The following is an 18,924-nucleotide window of genomic DNA, read 5'->3' as shown; positions in this document are numbered from 1 at the left end:
TCCACATTCGGATTCTTCACCTGCGGAATCGTCTGAGACCACCCACCTGGACAGTTGATGAAACTGAGGAGTATTTCTGTCTGTAATAAAGCCCTTTGTGGGGAAAAACTCATTCTGATTGTCTGGGCCTGGCTTCTCAATGGGAGCCGGGCCACTGGATGTGCCCCTGCCCAGTCATGTGAAATCCATAGATTAGGGTTTAATGAATTTATTTCAATCGACTGATTTCCATTTATTAACTCTAACTTAGTAAAATCCTTGAAATATTTGCATGTTGAGTTTATATTTTTGTAAAAGCATTAGTGATAGTCAAAATCTGTTAAATTTGTGAATGTCTAAATCAACATTTGGACCATTTAAACAGTGTGCATCCCACCTATAGACAAGGGGACCATGTTTTTGATGTTCTAAGCATATGCAATGTGTCTGCCAACAACATAAAACAAATGTTTGACTTCCACAAAAAAATCCTTCTTAACTCATTTTATTCTTTATCATAGAGCTTTAAAAGTTATGTATTTAGATCTGCCTGCTCGAGACAAATTCAGTGATTGCTTTGCCATGTCTGTGCCCTGAAGCAGTTGAGCTGGATAAATGTTTTTCTAAAGGACTGCCCCTTTTAAGTAAAGTTGCAGTGAAGTGATATAAATGGATGTAATGATGCAGCCGACCACCAGAGGGAGGCAAATGCACGTTTATTCATCAGAGGACATTGACACGGTCCTAGGAAGGTCTGGATGGCAGTCTTCTGACATAAAAGGGTGGGAAATCAATCAAATATGTAATGTAAACATATACATATTTTTACAAGTAATTCCAGTACCTGATTTCGGGGACTGTCAGCTTATTAGCTTAACTTGTTACAGAGTGAAGTAATTGGTAGCTTGGTAAACTATATTTCAGAGTAGCTTCCCCAACAGCAATTTGCATCATGTAACTAGTGAAAGAACACATTTGAACTCTAAGTCAGACACTATGTAAAGGGAAAATTCCAAACTTTGAAACCCTCACTGTGCAATGCTCATTTTATGACTTGTTACAGAGCCCTCCCAACTCAAAACACGTAGTCTCCCAGTTTATATCCTTTTTTTTCTCCAAATATACAGAGGGCTCTACTAGTCATTTTAAGGAGACCTGGGAGGAAGAGTTGATGATATCTGGGCAGAAGCCCTGTCTAGAATGAACTCTTGTTCCATCCATGACAGGTATCAATTGGTACAATAATGTAATGCAGACTTCTTTTACTGCAAAAACAAACAACTTAGAATCTACCCTCAGGTTTCCCCAATGTGTGGCAGATGTAAAACCCCAGAGGGCTCATTGACTCATCTTTTTTTGGCTAAGCCCACTTCTAAATGACTTCTGGTTGAATTAATATTAGGCAGCAGTTGTAAAGTGCCAAACAGGTTTTGGCAAACAGCTTGATGTTGATGTTGTTGACATAGCAAGGGCAATTGACCGTCTGGCTGAGTAGAATGCTTAAGTACAGTGTCATAATGCGTCGAAAGAGCCTATTCATTTAATATTATAAACTGTGCTTAGTGCTCTGAATGGCTGAAAGTCGTTTTATATCAGACCGCATACCATGAGTATGACAAAAAAAGTACTATTTACTGTTCTAATTACGTCAGCAACCATTTTATAATAGCAATAAGGCACCTCCGGTTTTGTGGTATATGGCCAAATGACCACGGCTAAGGGCTGTATCCAGGCACTAAGAACAGCCTGTACCATACCCTCAATGGCCTTATTGCTTAAATATAGGCTAAGATTGTTAGGTTGAATACTATGACTCGGGGTGTTAGTTTTGTGAATAAATAACATTTGAATGGTCAGCAACTAGAGAGACCAGAATTTTACATTCCCAAGTTTATTGCACATATCAGCATGGATGTAGTCCTGCCATAGTGCAGGTGAGGGGCGCTCCCTCACTTTTTTCAATTTGAGAACGCTGGTAAAAAGTATTTCTGGGAAATTAATCATGATAAATTCTCAAATTCTATTTTAATTCCCACATAAATTGCATGACAATTATAGAATGACAAAGTAAACAAATATTTCTGTATACATCAATGATGTTGCTCTTGCTGCTGGTGATTCTCTGATCCACCTCTACGCAGACGACATCATTCTGTATACTTCTGGCCCCTGCTTGGACACTGTGTTAACTAACCTCCAGACGAGCTTCAATGCCATACAACTCTCCTTCCGTGGCCTCCAACCGCTCTTAAATGCAAGTAAAACTAAATGCATGCTATTCAATCGATCGCTGCCCGCACCTGTTCGCCCGTCCAGCATCACTACTCTGGACGGCTCTGACTTAGAATACGTGGACAACAACAAATACCTGGGTGTCTGGTTAGACTGTAAACTCTCCTTCCAGACACATTAAGCATCTCCAATCCAAAATTAAATCTAGAATCGGCTTCCAATATCGCAACAAAGCGTCCTTCACTCATGCTGCCAAACATACCCTCGTAAAACTGACCATCCTACCGATCCTCGACTTCGGTGATGTCATCTGTAAAATAGCCTCCAACACTCTACTCAACAAACTGGATGCAGTCTATCACAGTGCCATGCGTTTTGTCACCAAAGCCCCATACACTACCCACCATTGCGACCTGTACGCTCTCGTTGGTTGGCCCTCGCTTCATACTCATCGCCAAACCCACTGGCTACAGATTATCTACAAGTCTTTGCTAGGTAAAGCCCCACCTTATCTCAGCTCACATAGCAGCACCCACTCGTAGCACGCGCTCCAGCAGGTATATCTCACTGGTCACCCCCAAAGCCAATTCCTCATTTGGTCGTCTTTCCTTCCAGTTCTCTGCTGCCCATGAATGGAAGGAAATGCAAAAATCTCTGAAGCTGGAGACTCACATCTCCCTCACTAGCTTTAAGCACCAGCTGTCAGAGCAGCTTACAGATCACTGCACCTGTACATAGCCCATCTGTAAACAGCCCATCTATCTACCTACCTCATCCCCATACTGGTATTTATTTAGCTCCTTTGCACCCCAGTATCTCTACCTGCACATTCATCTTCTGCCGATCTACCATTCCAGTGTTTAATTGCTGTATTGTAATTACTTCGCCACCATGGCCTATTTATTTCCTTAACTTACCTCATTTGCACTCACTGTATATAGACTTTTTGTTTTCTTTTGACTGTATGTTTTGTTTATTCCATGTGTAACTCTGTGTTGTTGTATGTGTCGAATTGCTACGCTTTATCTTGGCTAGGTCGCAGTTGCAAATGAGAACTTGTTCTCAACTAGCCTACCTGGTTAAATAAAGGTAAAATAAATAAAAATGCAGGCAATAGCAGCCTATATGTAGGTAAATGGTGGTTTCTTCTCCATCTTCTCCCAATGCAGAGCACGAATGATGAATAACTGTGCAGAGGCCCATAGGTTGGATGATTCACCACTTTGAGCGGGGCAAATCTGACATAAGAAATGCTAGACAGAACTCCAGGGGTTGCTAAAACTGCTGTCCTCAAAACAGTTTCTTATCGATTTGGGGCTCATGTAAGATGCACTTGAACTCACCCTACTGTTCCGAGTGCTTAGCTTATGGAAACGTACCACTATTGCAAATCAAATCAAATCACATTTTATTTGTCACATACACATGGTTAGCAGATGTTAATGCGAGTGTAGCGAAATGCTTGTGCTTCTAGTTCCGACAATGCAGTAATAACCAACAAGTAATCTAACTAACAATTCCAAAACTACTGTTTTATACACAGTGTAAGGGGATAAAGAATATGTACATAAAGATATATGAATGAGTGATGGTACAGAGCAGCATAGGCAAGATACAGTAGATGGTATCGAGTACAGTATATACATATGAGATGAGTATGTAAACAAAGTGGCATAGTTAAAGTGGCTAGTGATACATGTATTACATAAGGATGCAGTCGATGATATAGAGTACAGTATATACGTATGCATATGCGATGAATAATGTAGGGTATGTAACATTATATTAGGTAGCATTGTTTAAAGTGGCTAGTGATATATTTTACATCATTTCCCATCAATTCCCATTATTAAAGTGGCTGGAGTTGAGTCAGTGTCAGTGTGTTGGCAGCAGCCACTCAATGTTAGTGGTGGCTGTTTAACAGTCTGATGGCCTTGAGATAGAAGCTGTTTTTCAGTCTCTCGGTCCCAGCTTTGATGCACCTGTACTGACCTCGCCTTCTGGATGATAGCGGGGTGAACAGGCAGTGGCTCGGGTGGTTGTTGTCCTTGATGATCTTTATGGCCTTCCTGTAACATCGGGTGGTGTAGGTGTTCTGGAGGGCAGGTAGTTTGCCCCCGGTGATGCGTTGTGCAGACCTCACAACCCTCTGGAGAGCCTTACGGTTGTGGGCGGAGCAGTTGCCGTACCAGGCGGTGATACAGCCCGCCAGGATGCTCTCGATTGTGCATCTGTAGAAGTTTGTGAGTGCTTTTGGTGACAAGCCAAATTTCTTCAGCCTCCTGAGGTTGAAGAGGCGCTGCTGCGCCTTCTTCACGATGCTGTCTGTGTGAGTGGACCAATTCAGTTTGTCTGTGATGTGTATGCCGAGGAACTTAAAACTTACTACCACAATCATCTACCTTAGTTTTGTTGACGTTGAGTGTGAGGTTATTTTGGATATGTAGAAAAACTAATCTATCACACGAACCTTATCACACCAAAGATATCTAGGATCCAAATTCACCACGTGTATGCCTTGATGTTCATATAACTCTTATACAGTATATGACCATGGTGCCGTCCTTTCAGCACCACGATTTGAATGGCGCTCAAATCACTTAAAATAACCCTCATCTGTTGCCTACGCCTAATGCCTATTCATCACTTATTGTTATTATTATTACAAATAGAAGATTATAACTTCTCACAATGGTGTTCATTTAGTAAAGTTAGATAAAAGCTCAATCAAATCAATGTCTTGCAAGATCACAATGATTAATTAGTATTAAACAGAACCGAATATAACAGCATATATGCCTACTGTAGCATAGTAGGCCTATAAGTAACGCCAAAAACACCTCGGTCATTTATTTTCTCGAGCTGAATAAGGAGCTTTTCTTTTCTCATGTGGCCAACACTCAAAGGCGCGTGCCACTAAGCAGGACAAAATAGGCCCACCAGAAAGGCTTATAAATTTGTTACCACCATCTGCTTTAATTCGCTCACGAAACAGCAATACAAGAAAAACTAAAAGCATATTCTCATGGCGCGAACTCATATTAAACGGCGACCTTGCCTGCTTGCAGGGTTGAAAAACCACCTCGCGAGTTTAAAAGTCCGTAGAGCAAACCAACGCTGATAAGGGGGGGTGTGTGGCTTGGGTTATGTATATTTTTTTCAGTTCATATTATAGTGAGCATGAATCCCGGATGTCAATATAAATGTTCGTTATACATCCACGAAAAGTTGACGTATTATTTCAGGAGAAGAACGTTTTTACTTTGTTTCCCTATTAATAATGTTGGTATAGTCCCATGTCAAAGTTGACGTGCATCTCTTTCTTTGTTGCTTGCTCTAGCAAGTCCAAAGGGAAATTGATAGAGTACAATCGTTTTCAAGAAAAATAATAAACACATTCAACCATATCTGTAAGAGGTATGTATGCATTTGGTCAATTAACGTTACATACGATTTGTATTCATTGGACAGCGAACCGGCTCATTGCTAGTTAGCAAGTCATTCATCCATGCTATTTAGCGGAATAGCTAACCAAGCTAGTTAGCATAGCTATATTAGCCAGCTTACGTTAGGTATCCATAATGGCTTAGATTTTGATTGAAAGTACACTATAGACGAAGTAGGGGTAGAATGTGTGATTGTTTAATTTGTTGACAAACAAGTTACTAACGCGACACTAGTCTAGCACAAATTGATCCTTTTGACTTTTCTCCCTGACACTTGCTAGCTGACGTATTCATCCTACACAATGCCAGACAATGACCAGGAAATGTGCTATATCCAAATCAGAATAATAATAATGTCAATATGAATATTGATCAGACTAACAAAGTAAATCCACCATAAAGAAAAGAACCGCTGTGTGGATGACTGCTTGTCCCCTCAAAATATTTCCAACAGTGTTGAGTTCTGCCACATTCATCTGTACAAACAATAGTACGCATGTATAAACACTATGGGACCAAACAGCCGTCATACCGCTCAAGAAGGAGATGCGTTCTGTTTTTTTAAAGATGAACATACTTTGGTGCGAAAAGTGCAAATCAATCCCAGAACAACAGCAAAGGACTTTGTGAAGGTGCTGGAGGAAACGGGTGCAAAAGTATTTATATCCACAGTAAAAACGAGTCCTATATCGACATAACCTGAAAGGCCGCTCAGCAAGGAAGAAGCCACTGCTCCAAAACAGCCATAAAAAAAGCTAGGCTATGGTTTGAAACTGCACATTGGGACAAAGATTGTACTTTTTGGAGAAATGTCCTCTGGTCTGATGAAATAGAAATATAACTGTTTGGCCATAATGACCATCATTATGTTTGGAGGAAAAAGAGGAGGCTTGCAAGCTGAAGAACATCATCCCAACCCTCCAACCGTGAAGCACAGGGGTGGCAGCATCATGTTGTGGGGGTGCTTTGCTGCAGGAGGGACTGGTGCACTACACAAAATGGATGGCATCATGAGGATGGAAAATTATGTGGATATATTAAAGCTTGGTCGCAAATGGGTCTTCCAAATGGACAATCACCCCAAGCATACTTCCAAAGTTGTGGCAAAATGGCTTAAGGACAACAAAGTCAAGGTATTGGAGTGGCCATCACAAAGCCCTGACCTCAAACCTATAGAAAATGTGTGGGCAGAACTGTTAAGGTGTGTGCAAGCAAGGAGGCCTACACACCTGACTCAGTTACACCAGCTCTGTCAGTAGGAATGGGCCAAAATTCACCCAACTTATTGTGGGAAGCTTGTGGAAGGCTACCAGAAACATTTGACCCAAGTTAAACAATTTAAAGGCAATGCTACCAAATACTAATTGAGTGCGTGTAAACTTCTGACCCACTGGGAATGTGATGAAATAAATAAAAGCTAAAATATATCATTCTCTACTATCATTCTGAGATTTTACATTCTTAAAATAAACTGACCTAAGACAGGGAACTTCTACTAGGATTATGTCAGAAATTGTAAAACTGAGTTTAAATGTATTTGGCTACGGTGTGTGTAAACGTCCGACTTCAACTGGACATACATACATACATACATACATACATACATACATACATACATACATACATACATACATACATACATACATACATACATACATACATACATACATACATACATACATACATACATACATACATACATACATACATGCATATACAAACACACAAGTATGTGGACACCCCTTCAAATTAGTGGATTTTGGCTATTGCAGCCACACCCGTTGCTGATAGGTGTATACAATTGAGCACACAGCCATGCAATCTCCATTGGCAGTAGAATGGCCTTACTGAAGAGCTCAGTGATTTTTAACGTGGCACCGTCATAGGATGCCACCTTTCCAACAATTCAGTTCGTCAAACTTCTGCCCTGCTAGAGCTGCTCCGGTCAACTGTAAGTGCTGTTATTGTGAAGGGGAAACATCAGGGAGCAACATCAGCTCGGACGCTAAGTGGTAGGCCATTCAAGCTCACAGAATGGGACAACTGAATGCTGAAGCGCCTGTACTCGGTTGCAACACTCACTGTCGAGTTCCAAACTGCCTCTGTAAGCAACCTCAGCACACGAACTGTTCATCGGGAACTTCTTGAAATGGGTTTCCATGGCCAAGCAGCCGCACACAAGCTTAAGATCACCATGCTCGTTGACTGGAGTGGTGTAAAGCTCACCTCCATTGGACTCTGGAGCAGTGGTAACGTGTTCTCTGGTGTGATTAATCCCGTTTCACTATCTGGCAGTCCGATGGACAAATCTGGGTTTGGCGGATGCCAGGAGAACTCTACCTGCCCGAATGCACAGTGCCAACTGGACATTTTGATGGAGGAGGAATAATGGTCTGGGGCAGTTTTTCATGGTTCGGGTTAGGCCCCTTAGTTCCAGGGAAGGGAATCTTAACGCTGCTGCATACAATGACATTCTTGACTATTTTGTGATTCCAACTTTGTGGCAGCAGTTTGGGGAAGGCCCTTTCCTGTTTCAGCATGACAATGCCCCCGTGCACAAAGAGGTCCATACAGAAATGGTTTGACGGCCGGTGTGAAGAAATTGACTGGCCTGTTCAGAGCCCTGACCAGAGCCCTGACCTCAAACGCCCAACATCAGTGCCTGATCTCAATAGTCCCCGCAGCAATATTCCAACATCCTGTGGAAAGCCTTCCCAGAATGAGATGTTTGATGAGCAGGTGTCCACATACTTTTGGTCGTGTGTGTGTGTGTCTGTGTACACACAATGCATTTGGAAAGTATTCAGACCCCTTGACTTTTCCACATTTTCCTATGCTACAGCTTTATTCTATAATTTTTTTTCTCAATCTACACACAATAACCCATAATGACAACACAACAGGATTTTAGATAATAAAACATGTCAAAACTGTATTCAGGCCCTTTACTCAGTACTTTGTTGAAGCACCATTGGCAGCCATTATAGCCTCGTGTCTTCTTGGGTATGACGTTACAAACTTGGCACACCTTTGTTCAGGGAGTTTTTCCCATTCTTTGCAGATCCTCTCAAGCTCTTTCAGGTTGGATGGGAAGTGTCGCTGCACAGCTATTTTCAAGTCTCTCGAGATGTTGGACCAGGTTAAAGTCAATGTTCTGGCTGGGCTGCTCAAGGACATTCAGAGACTTGTCCCGAAGCCACTTCTGCGTTGTCTTGGCTGTGTGCTTAGGGTCGTTGTTCTGTTGGAAGGTGAACCTTTGCCCCAGTCTGAGGTCCTGTGCGTCCTCTGGAGCAGGTTTTCATCAAGGATCTCTCTGTGGCCTCCCGAGTGGCCTAGTGGTCTAAGGCATTGCATTGCATTGCTAGCTGTGCCACTAGAGATCCTGGTTCGAGTCCAGGCTCTGTCGCAGCCGGCCGCGACAGGGAGACCCATGGGGCGGCGCACAATTGGCCCAGCGTCGTCCGGGTTAGAGGAGGGTTTGGCCGTCGGGGATGTACTTGTCCCATCGTGCACCATTGCATTTCTGTTCAAAAATTTGTATCAAGACTGCCCAAATGTGCCTAATTTGTTTATTAATAACTTTTTATGTTCAAAATTGTGCATTCTCCTCAAACTATAGCATGGTATTCTTTCACTGTAATATCTACTGTAAATTGGACAGTGCCGTTAGATTAACAAGAATTTAAGCTTTCTGCCAATATCAGATATGTCTATGTCCTCGGAAACGTTCTTGTTACTTACAACCTCATACTAATCGCATTAGCCTCCGTTAGCTCAACCGTCCCGCAGGGGACCCACCAATCCTGAAGAAGTTTTCAACCATCAAGTGCTATGATGAAACTGGCTCTCATGAGGACTGCCACAGGAAAGGAAGACCCAGAGTTACCTCTGCTGCAGAGGATAAGTTCATTAGAGTTACCCGCCTCAGAAATTGCAGTCCAAATAAATGCTTCACAGAGTTCAAGTAACAGACACACCTCAACATCAACTGTTCAGAGGAGACTGCGTGAATCGGGACTTCATGGTCGAATTGCTGCAAGGAAACCACTACTAAAGGATAAGAAGAAGAGACTTGCTTGGGCCAAGAAACACAAGCAATGGACATTCTGGTACCTTTTGAAGTTTCTGAATCTGTCCTGGAGGGTATGATGTTTATTTTATTTTATTTCACCTTTATTTAACCAGGTAGGCAAGTTGAGAACAAGTTCTCATTTACAATTGCGACCTGGCCAAGATAAAGCAAAGCAGTTCGACAGATACAACGACACAGAGTTACACATGGAGTAAAACAAACATACAGTCAATAATACAGTATAAACAAGTCTATATACAATGTGAGCAAATTAGGTGAGAAGGGAGGTAAAGGCAAAAAAGGCCATGGTGGCAAAGTAAATACAATATAGCAAGTAAAACACTGGAATGGTAGTTTTGCAATGGAAGAATGTGCAAAGTAGAAATAAAAATAATGGGGTGCAAAGGAGCAAAATTAAATAAAAAATTAAATACTGTACTGGTTTTACAGGTGTCACTACAGCTTTCCCCAAACTCAGTCATCAAGGCAAAGGGTGGCTACTTAAAAATAAAAAAAATCTAAAGTACAAATATATACGAATATATTTTTTCACCAAGGGGTGTACGTTTAGGGTTTTGCCCTAACAATGCACGGTTGATTCAAATGATCAAAGGTTAATGATTAGTTGCCTATTTGAATCAGCTGTGTAGTACTTGGGCAAAAACCAAAACTTTGGTCCCGAGGACCGGCTACAGGAAACCCTGTACTAGAATATACACTGAGTATACAAAACATTACAGACCAATCAGGTGAATCCAAGTGAAAGCTATGATCCCTTATTAGCTATGATCCCTTATTGATGTCACTTGTTAAATCCACTTCAACCCAGTGTAGATGAAGGGGAGGAGACGGGTTAAATAAGGATTTTTAAGTCTTGAGACAGTTGAGACATTGGTTGTGTGTGCCATTCAGAGGGTGCCTTTTGAACGGGGTATGGTAGTAAGTGCCAGGCGCACCGGTTTGTGTCAAGAACTGCAATATTGCTGGGTTTTTCCACGCTCAACAGTTTCCCGCGTGTATCAAGAATGGTCCACCACCCAAAGGACATCCAGCGAACTTGACACAACTGTGGGAAGCATTGGAGTCAACATGGGCCAGCATCCCTGTGGAACGCTTTCAACACCTTGTAGAGTCGGCATGACTTATTGAGGCAGTTCTGAGAGAGAGGTGGGGGGATTTCAACGCAATACTAGGAAGGTGTTCCTAATGTTTGGCATAGTCAGTGTATTTCAGTTATATAATTAACAATGTGGGTCTTTTTTTTTTGTCTTCCTTTTTTCAGGATTCAGTCTACTCAACAGCTTCAAGCTCTACAGGGGCAGTAGCCGGGCATCAACCACCATCACAGTCCTCACCCTCACTACACAGAGGGACCAAGACAGAGGGTCATGGCTCATATGGTTGTCAGTCATGAGCCCATGGCACTGCAAGAGCCCGCCAACATAGCGAAAGGTACCCTGGTTCTTTATTCCCGCAGAGCTGTATTCAATAACAGACATGAGCCTTAATGTATTTCTGATGGATTTAAAGTTGATTAATTTGTGGGCGAAGTGTTCTTTGATGCATTTCCCCACAGATTTAAAAACAAATGCTTCATCGAACCAATCAGTGTTCCTGTGACAGTCGAGGCTAGTGTGAAGGTTCACAGCAAGGTGATTGGAAGATCTCTCCCTCTTGCAGCTCCAGCAAAAAAGCGAGGGAGAACGGCACAACCAAAGGAACCCAAGCCACCCAAAATGCCCAAGGCCAAACCGGGACCCAAGGCCAAACCGGGACCCAAGGCCAAACCGGGACCCAAGGCCAAACCGGGACCCAAGCCCAAGAAAGGCAAGGAGGGTCAAGAGGCAGACGGCACGCAGGAGAAAATAGACAAGACCTTCAAGAAGGTCAAGAAGAAAAGGGACCGCTTCAAAGGCATGACTGAGGATGAGGTCATGAGTAGAACTCTGACCGACATCCTTGACTACAACCTGGACTATGTTATCGTGAGTTCACCGCTTTTGTCGCTTTGTGCCAGACATTTTTTGATGTGCGCCAGACAATGGAGCTACTCGATTTATCCAATGAGAAATGCTTATTTTCGTTTTCAGCTGCAAAATGTTCTGTCTTGTGTGCTCTAATGAGAAAAAACCGTAGTATAAAATGCAACTTTTTTGTTCTAGATTGGAATCAACCCAGGTCTCGTGGCAGCCTATGTTGGACGATGGTTCCCTGGCCATGGAAACCATTTCTGTAAGTTGCTTTGCGTATTTATTCAGTCTCTTCCTTTGAAAACATCATAAATCTTCCTTCTCAGTATTTCTTTTGTCTGCTCTTTCATGACCCTAACACCATTTATGAATCAAATAAATTGCTAAACTTTACATTCAAGTCAATGTTATGTTACTCATGCCAAATAGGATGATGCAGTTGTACGCTTAGTGCGCAGAGAATACAGATTTTCACCCCAATTTCAGAAAAATAATGGTACAATGAATTTAATGAGTAGTTATCCTCTTCAGGGAAGTGCCTGTTCTTGTCCGGATTCACTGATGAGCAGCTTAACCACATGAGCGACACCAGCCTGCCAGAGAAATATAAAATCGGCTTCACCAACATGGTGGCAAGGACAACGCCTGGAAGCAAGGACCTGTCAACGTAAGCTTAGGAAGAACATAATAAAATACCTAAAGTCAGTCTGCAATGTGCTGAAAAAAGAGTGGGAGGATGCAGAGACATTTGTCTCGAACAGTGGCCACATAGCAAGCTGAATTAACATAGATGGAATACAATGTTTGACTCAAATCTTCTGTTTCTTCACAGCAAAGAGCTACGTGAGGGCGCCTTAATTCTTGTTGAGAAGCTGAAAAAGTACAAGCCCCTCATAGCTGTTTTCAATGGAAAATGTACGTAGCTACACATCCCTGCTAAATAGGAGAAATTCCAGTGGCCAGAACTTTCTTTCTTTCTTTGACATTCTGTTTATTTTCAGGTATCTATGAAATGTTCTGCAGAGAGATGTTTGGTAAAAAGCCCAAGAAGCTTGACTTTGGTCTGCAGCCACACAAGATACCGGACTGTGAAGTGGTAAGGGCTCTGCTACCTGGTAGTGTATGTTGTTGTGGTGCTCCAGATACTGTATTTCATGATGAATGGAGGATGAAGAAATGGAAGTGTTGAAAGAAGGTGTACTTCCTGGATCAAGCGCTTTCTCACAATAACTGATCCAAATGTCACCGTTTTGACTAAAGATTCAAATCGAACAAAACAGTTGAGGGTCTTTGAAATTGTTCACATTTAACTATGATCATTGAGCATACGGTGGCAGTACCGTGCCATTTCCCCTTTGAAATGACATGTAACCCTGCCCTCGCCCATACAGGCATTGTATCTGATGCCCTCGTCGAGTGCCCGCTGCGCCCAGTTTCCCCGTGCCCAGGACAAAGTGCACTTCTACATCAAGCTGAGGGAATTGAGGGACCAGCTCAGGGGCGTGGCCCGATCTGAGGAGATTCAGGAGTTGGAGTACAGCTTTGACCTGGGACTGGCCAAAGGTAAGAGAACGTGCTGCAGGCAGTGCTATAATGACTATTCAAACAGGAACATTATTGACCTAATTAATATAAAATGTACATTTATTATGATGCGGTACAATGTGACATTTCATTTTGAAGAATGAAATGAAAACCCATCACGGCCCTGTCCCATCTCATGGTCTCAAGGTAGTCATAGTCACCTGAAAGAGCTGATTTCAAAATGACAAAAAAAAAAAAGTCATGAATTGAATTGTGTGTTTTTCTCCCCGTTGCAGAGGACGCTAAGAGGATGGCGATCAAGGAAGAGGCGTACGACCCAGGCTACGAGGCCGCCTTCGGCGGAGCATATGGAGAGGGCGGGCCCGGGCCTGAGGAGGGCCAGAGCAACGGTCACTAACTTCTCGTTGGCTGGAAACACAGGTCAGCACCATACAAATAGAATGAGCAGTAACTATATCAACTGTGGTCTTAAAAAGTGGTAGTTAACCCAAATTACAAAAGTACTTCCGCATCCTCACCTTGTAGTGAGTCTAGGCGCCACGAGGTATCGTGATCCAAGCACTGGATTTGCATCGAATTCCTCGTCTCCTGACACTGCTACAGATTTAAAGGGGCTGGATAGGTGGGAATAATATGGCGTAAATTACATCCAGCCTATCAAAAGGCATATTTTGCGTATTCCTATCCAATCCCTCCAGATGTACGGGAGTGGCTAGGGGTGGGTTTGGAATGCAGGGTGTGTCATAAATCCTAGCGGTCAAACAGGGAAATGGTTCCAATCGTTATTCCACCGTTCATTTTCCCCAAAGGGGATTTCTGAGGTGGAAAAATGCACCCCTTGGGATCCCCAGGACAGAGTTTGGGAAACGCCGAACTACAGCCAGAGGATGGGTACATACATGACGGACACATTGTTGTTTTGCAGTACTCATAGAGATTTACACGGTTATCAAAACATCACGCCAGGGTAAGCCTACACGAAACAGCCATTATTTGTGTTTCTAAAAACCCCTATGGGAAAAATGAATGGTGGGTAAATGATTGGGACCATATCCCAGTTTGACTGCTAGGTTTTATGGGTATTATGACTCATACTGTGGTACTCTATTGCTGATGGCATGGCCAAAGATGTAGGAGACTGAATGGGGTTTTGAAACCAATTACCTAGACTATAGAATATTTTTTACCAAAGCTATGTCTAGGGGTCCTAGCTAACTAACTGGGCTATAACCTGATATTAATGTGTGCATTAAGCATTAAAATAAGCGATTTTAAGCTGACCGGTGTTGTATTTAGGACACACGTACTTACCAGGGTCCAGGGTGAGCTCTGTCTGGACTCTGTAGTCAGTCAGCCCAAGCAGGTCATAGTTGTTCAATTATGACAAAAATAATTATAATATACACAAAAAGAATCAAGAAGGCATGCCAGTACTGCAGCGCCAGCTGTGCCATCAGAGACTCTGGGTTCGCGCCCAGGCTCTGTCGTAACCGGCCGCGACCGGGAGGTCCGTGGGGCGACGCCCGGCCTAGCGTCGTCCGGGTTAGGGAGGGCTTGGTCGGTAGGGATGTCCTTGTCTCATCGCGCACCAGCGACTCCTGTGGCGGGACAGGCGCAGTGCGCGCTAACCAAGGTTGCCAGGTACACGGTGTTTCCTCTGGCACATTGATGCGGCTGGCTTCCGGGTTGGATGTGCGCTGTGTTAAGAAGCAGTGCGGCTGGTTGGGTTGTGTATCAGAGGACACATGACTTTCAACCTTCGTCTCTCCCGAGCCCGTACGGGAGTTGTAGCGATGAGACAAGATAGTAGCTACAACAACAATTGGATACCACGAAATTGGGGAGAGAAAAAAAGAAGAAAAGAAAAAAAAGAAGGCATGCCAAAACTAAAGTCCTACTCCGTACACCTCTCACCTGCTGATCACTAACTTATCATGCCTTGCTGGCACAGTCAGTACCAGGCCCGGTTGCTGCTGTCCCCTATGGATGGGATGTGTACTGTCTAGCTATGGCCTAAACCCATAAGTTCAATCCCAATAACCTCCACTTAGCCCTCCCCTTGTTTTCGAGTGTCCCTCGGTGGTAGAGTGTCCTTCAAAACAGAGCAACCAGTGGTAGGGAGAGAAATAACCCTATGAAATGGGAAATCACTTGTGAACAGCGGAAGTGGCCAAAGGATAGTCTACGACGCAACTCATTGATGTCGAGCCTTGTGTTTTTGACAATGCCTGTACTGGGGGCAGTAATAGGTTCGATCTCCGGGACCACCCATACGTAGAATGTATGCACACATGACTGTAAGTCGCTTTGGATAAAAGCGTCTGCTAAATGGCATATATATATATATATATATATATATATATATATATATATATATAATAGTTTTCCTTCTATTTCTCATGCAACAAATACGTACTTATCATATGAACAATATATGAGAACTGCAAAACAACAATGTGTCTGTCATGTACCCATCCTCTGGCCTGGGGACCCCAAGGAGTGCACGTATAGGGTTTTGTAAATAAGAATTTGTTCCTAACCGACTTGCCTAGATAAATAAAGGTTAAATATATTTAAAAGAATTGTGCCCCAAAGCCTGTTTTAGCATGGGCAGCGCCATTGAGGACTTTTACAATTTTTCCTATGGGTTAAGGAAGGATCACATAATTCCATCCAGGTCATCAGGAGAAATCAGCCAATGAGCAAACATTCCATAACCGCAGGTGGCAGTGAGTAAATCACCAACTTTGGCTTTACACATGTTCAGACAACATACTCCAGGTGGCAGTATGCACCTATTCAGTTTGTTTAGACTCAGAAGAAGAATAAATGGATTACTTTAAAATAGAGGAAGCCCTAAATTGGTGCTGCCCATGCTATCGCAGAAGCCATAATAGCACGGATACAAAGAAGCCCGATCTTTCGACCTCCAAGCCTCAAACACTTGACTACCTGTTCCAATTTTTCTTATTTATCCTTTATTTAACTAGGCAAGTCATTTAAGAACAAATTCTTATTTACAATGACGGCCTAGGAACAGTGGGTTAACTGCCTTGCTCAGGGGCAGAACAACAGATTTGTACCTTGTCAGCTTGGGGGATTCGATCTAGCAACCTTCCGGTTACAAGTCCAACGCTCTAACCACGAGGCTACCTGCCGCACCTAACAATGGGCTCGAGGTAGCGTGCCCAAATTTCCTCACCTCAGAGCTTTAAAGGCTTTTTGTTCTAATTTCAGACGCTGCCGAGAAGGCAAACACTTACCAACCTCCTACGGCTGCCACCACCACCACAGAAGGACAACTCCCAGACAGACAGTGGATGAGGCAGTCTTTCACTGATCAGATTAGACATGGGTGGCTCTAAAGAACCACAGGCATGGGTGGGCAACGTATAAGAAAGGGTAAATGGCTCCTAACGAGCCCTATCTATTCGTGCACAGACCTCAAAGCCGCACATCCTTTACCCTCCCTTCAACAAGAAGCTGCACCTCTGTTTGAAGACAGAAATTATAGTTTTTAGTGTTTTGTATTTGTATTTTTTTTGCCATTTTTGGAATATACACTTGACTAGTTGATAGATGGAATTGTCTAAATTTATAATTTTTTAAGTATTTGAGGAATATGAGCTTTTAAAAAAAAATCTGGTTTTGTTATACTGTGTGTGTGTGTTTGATTGCCCACAAGGCAGTCCTTTTTAAATATGTGAAATCAGGGACTTGACACTTTGTTTTAATACCGTACTTTGCCACAGGCGGGCACAGTAGGTGTAAGAAAAGCATGCATACTGTATTGGTTACTGCTCTGACAGTACAAATGGTTCTAAATCATGCTTTTACACACGTGTCAGAGAGTCCCAAATAAACATGTGACAAAACACATACAGTAAGATGACACTGTAAGTAATGCATTGTGAAGTTTAAGATGAGCTAGTACTCTACTTTTAAAAGTTCTGTACCTTGAGGAGAATGAACTAGACACAAGGTCAAAAAGTGATTCCACTGAGGGATGTTTTAGTAATGTCTTTACAAGCCTTTTATCATGGAGTTGCAATACTCAAGATGGGTGCTATATATTTTTTATTTTACTTTGTTATGTTTAGTATGTTTCTGAAAATGTTGTTTATAAAATTATGGGGATTTTCTATTTTACTTGGCATTTGTTTTTTGTTTTTGACTTTGCAGCCTTAAAAGAAACATCAGGTGTGTTGGTAATATTGTTTTTATAAGAGTTCTGAAGGTGTGTTTGTTGAAAACCTTGCCTCTAGCCTTCGTTCTTGTCTTCTGTTGCATCCTGAGTGACTAAACGCTGGGACGTGTTCATAATTTAAAAATGTTCTTTTAACGTTTTTCAATTATTTGAAACAGATACAAAAACTGCGTTTCGGACATAATGTCCCTTCCGGGTTTCAACCATTTTTTCCCCCCATTTGGTGCCTACTGAACACGATCCTGTTCTTTCTTAAAATCGTTTCATGCTGTACATTACAATATACTCTTTGCACACATTCTTACTTCTGAGATACTACTCATGATCCCTCTGGGCAAATGTATGGATGCACGCTGAGAAGTGTTGTCATAGTACCTTATTTTATGTGTACAGTTCATTTGGAAAGTATTCAGACCCCTTCACTTATTCCACATTTTGTTATGTTACTGCCTTATTCTAAAATGGATTAAATAAATGTTTTTCCTCATCAATCTACACACAACACACCATAATGATGAAGAAAAAAATGTTTTTTATAAACCGAATTACCTTATTTACTTAAGTATTCAGACTATTGATTGGAGTCCACCTTTTGTAAATTCAATTGATTGGAAAGGCACACGCCTGTCTATATAAGGTCCCACAGTTGACAGTGAATGTCAGAGCAAAAACCAAGCCATGAGGTCGAAGGAATTGTCCGTAGATCTCCGAGACGGGATTGTGTCAAGGCACAGATCTGGGGATGGGTACCAAAACATTTCTGCAGCATTGAAGGTCCCCATGAACACTGGCCTCCATAATTATTAAATGGAAGAAGTTTGAAACCACCAAGACTCTTCCTAGAGCTGGCCGCCCAGCCAAACTGGGCAATCGGGGGAGAAGGGCCTTGGTCAGGGAGGTGACCATGAACCCAAGAGTTTCTCTGTTGAGATGGGAGAACCTTCCAGAAGGACAACCATCTCTGCAGCACTCCACCAATCAGCCCTTTATGTTAGCGGGGCCAGACAGAAGCCACTTCTCAGTAAAAGGCACATGACAGCCTACGTGGAGTTTGCCAAAAGGCACCTAAAGACTCTGACCATGAGAAACAAGATACTCTGGTCTGATGAAACCAAGATTGAACTCTTTGGCCTGAATGCCAAGCGTCACGTCTGGAGGAAACCTGGCACCATCCCTATGGTCAAGCATGGTGGTAGCAGCATCATGCTGTGGGGATTCTTTTCATCGGAATGGACTGGGAGACTAGTCAGCATCGAGGGAAAGATGAACACAGCAAAGTACAGCAAGATCCTTAATGAAAACCTGCTCCAGAGTGCTCAGGACCTCAGATTGGGTCGAAGATTCACCTTCCAACAGGACAACGACCCTATGCACACAGCCAATACAATGCAGGAGTGGCTTTGGTACAAGTCTCTGAATGTCCTTGAGTGGCCCAACCAGAGACCGGACTTGAACCCAATCGAACATCGAGGC

General features: G+C 42.7%; 1 protein-coding gene across 1 annotated transcript; it reads left to right on the top strand.

Annotated features, from left to right (window-relative positions):
- Window positions 1-5,476: 5,476 nt before the first annotated feature.
- On the top strand, window positions 5,477-17,946 carry tdg.1 (thymine DNA glycosylase, tandem duplicate 1). The gene is made up of 10 exons (XM_046355705.1): window positions 5,477-5,628; window positions 11,012-11,181; window positions 11,410-11,714; window positions 11,892-11,961; window positions 12,231-12,366; window positions 12,532-12,614; window positions 12,701-12,795; window positions 13,091-13,262; window positions 13,520-13,664; window positions 16,482-17,946. Exons 2-9 carry the CDS (start codon window positions 11,118-11,120, stop codon window positions 13,639-13,641), a joined length of 1,047 nt encoding a protein of 348 aa, XP_046211661.1. The 5' UTR covers window positions 5,477-5,628; window positions 11,012-11,117; the 3' UTR covers window positions 13,642-13,664; window positions 16,482-17,946.
- Window positions 17,947-18,924: the final 978 nt, after the last annotated feature.

Source organism: Oncorhynchus gorbuscha, linkage group LG01, assembly GCF_021184085.1.
Source record: "Oncorhynchus gorbuscha isolate QuinsamMale2020 ecotype Even-year linkage group LG01, OgorEven_v1.0, whole genome shotgun sequence".
NCBI lineage: Eukaryota > Metazoa > Chordata > Actinopteri > Salmoniformes > Salmonidae > Oncorhynchus > Oncorhynchus gorbuscha.
Note: the sequence above shows the minus strand (reverse complement) of the source record. Positions and strands in the feature narration are given on the sequence as shown.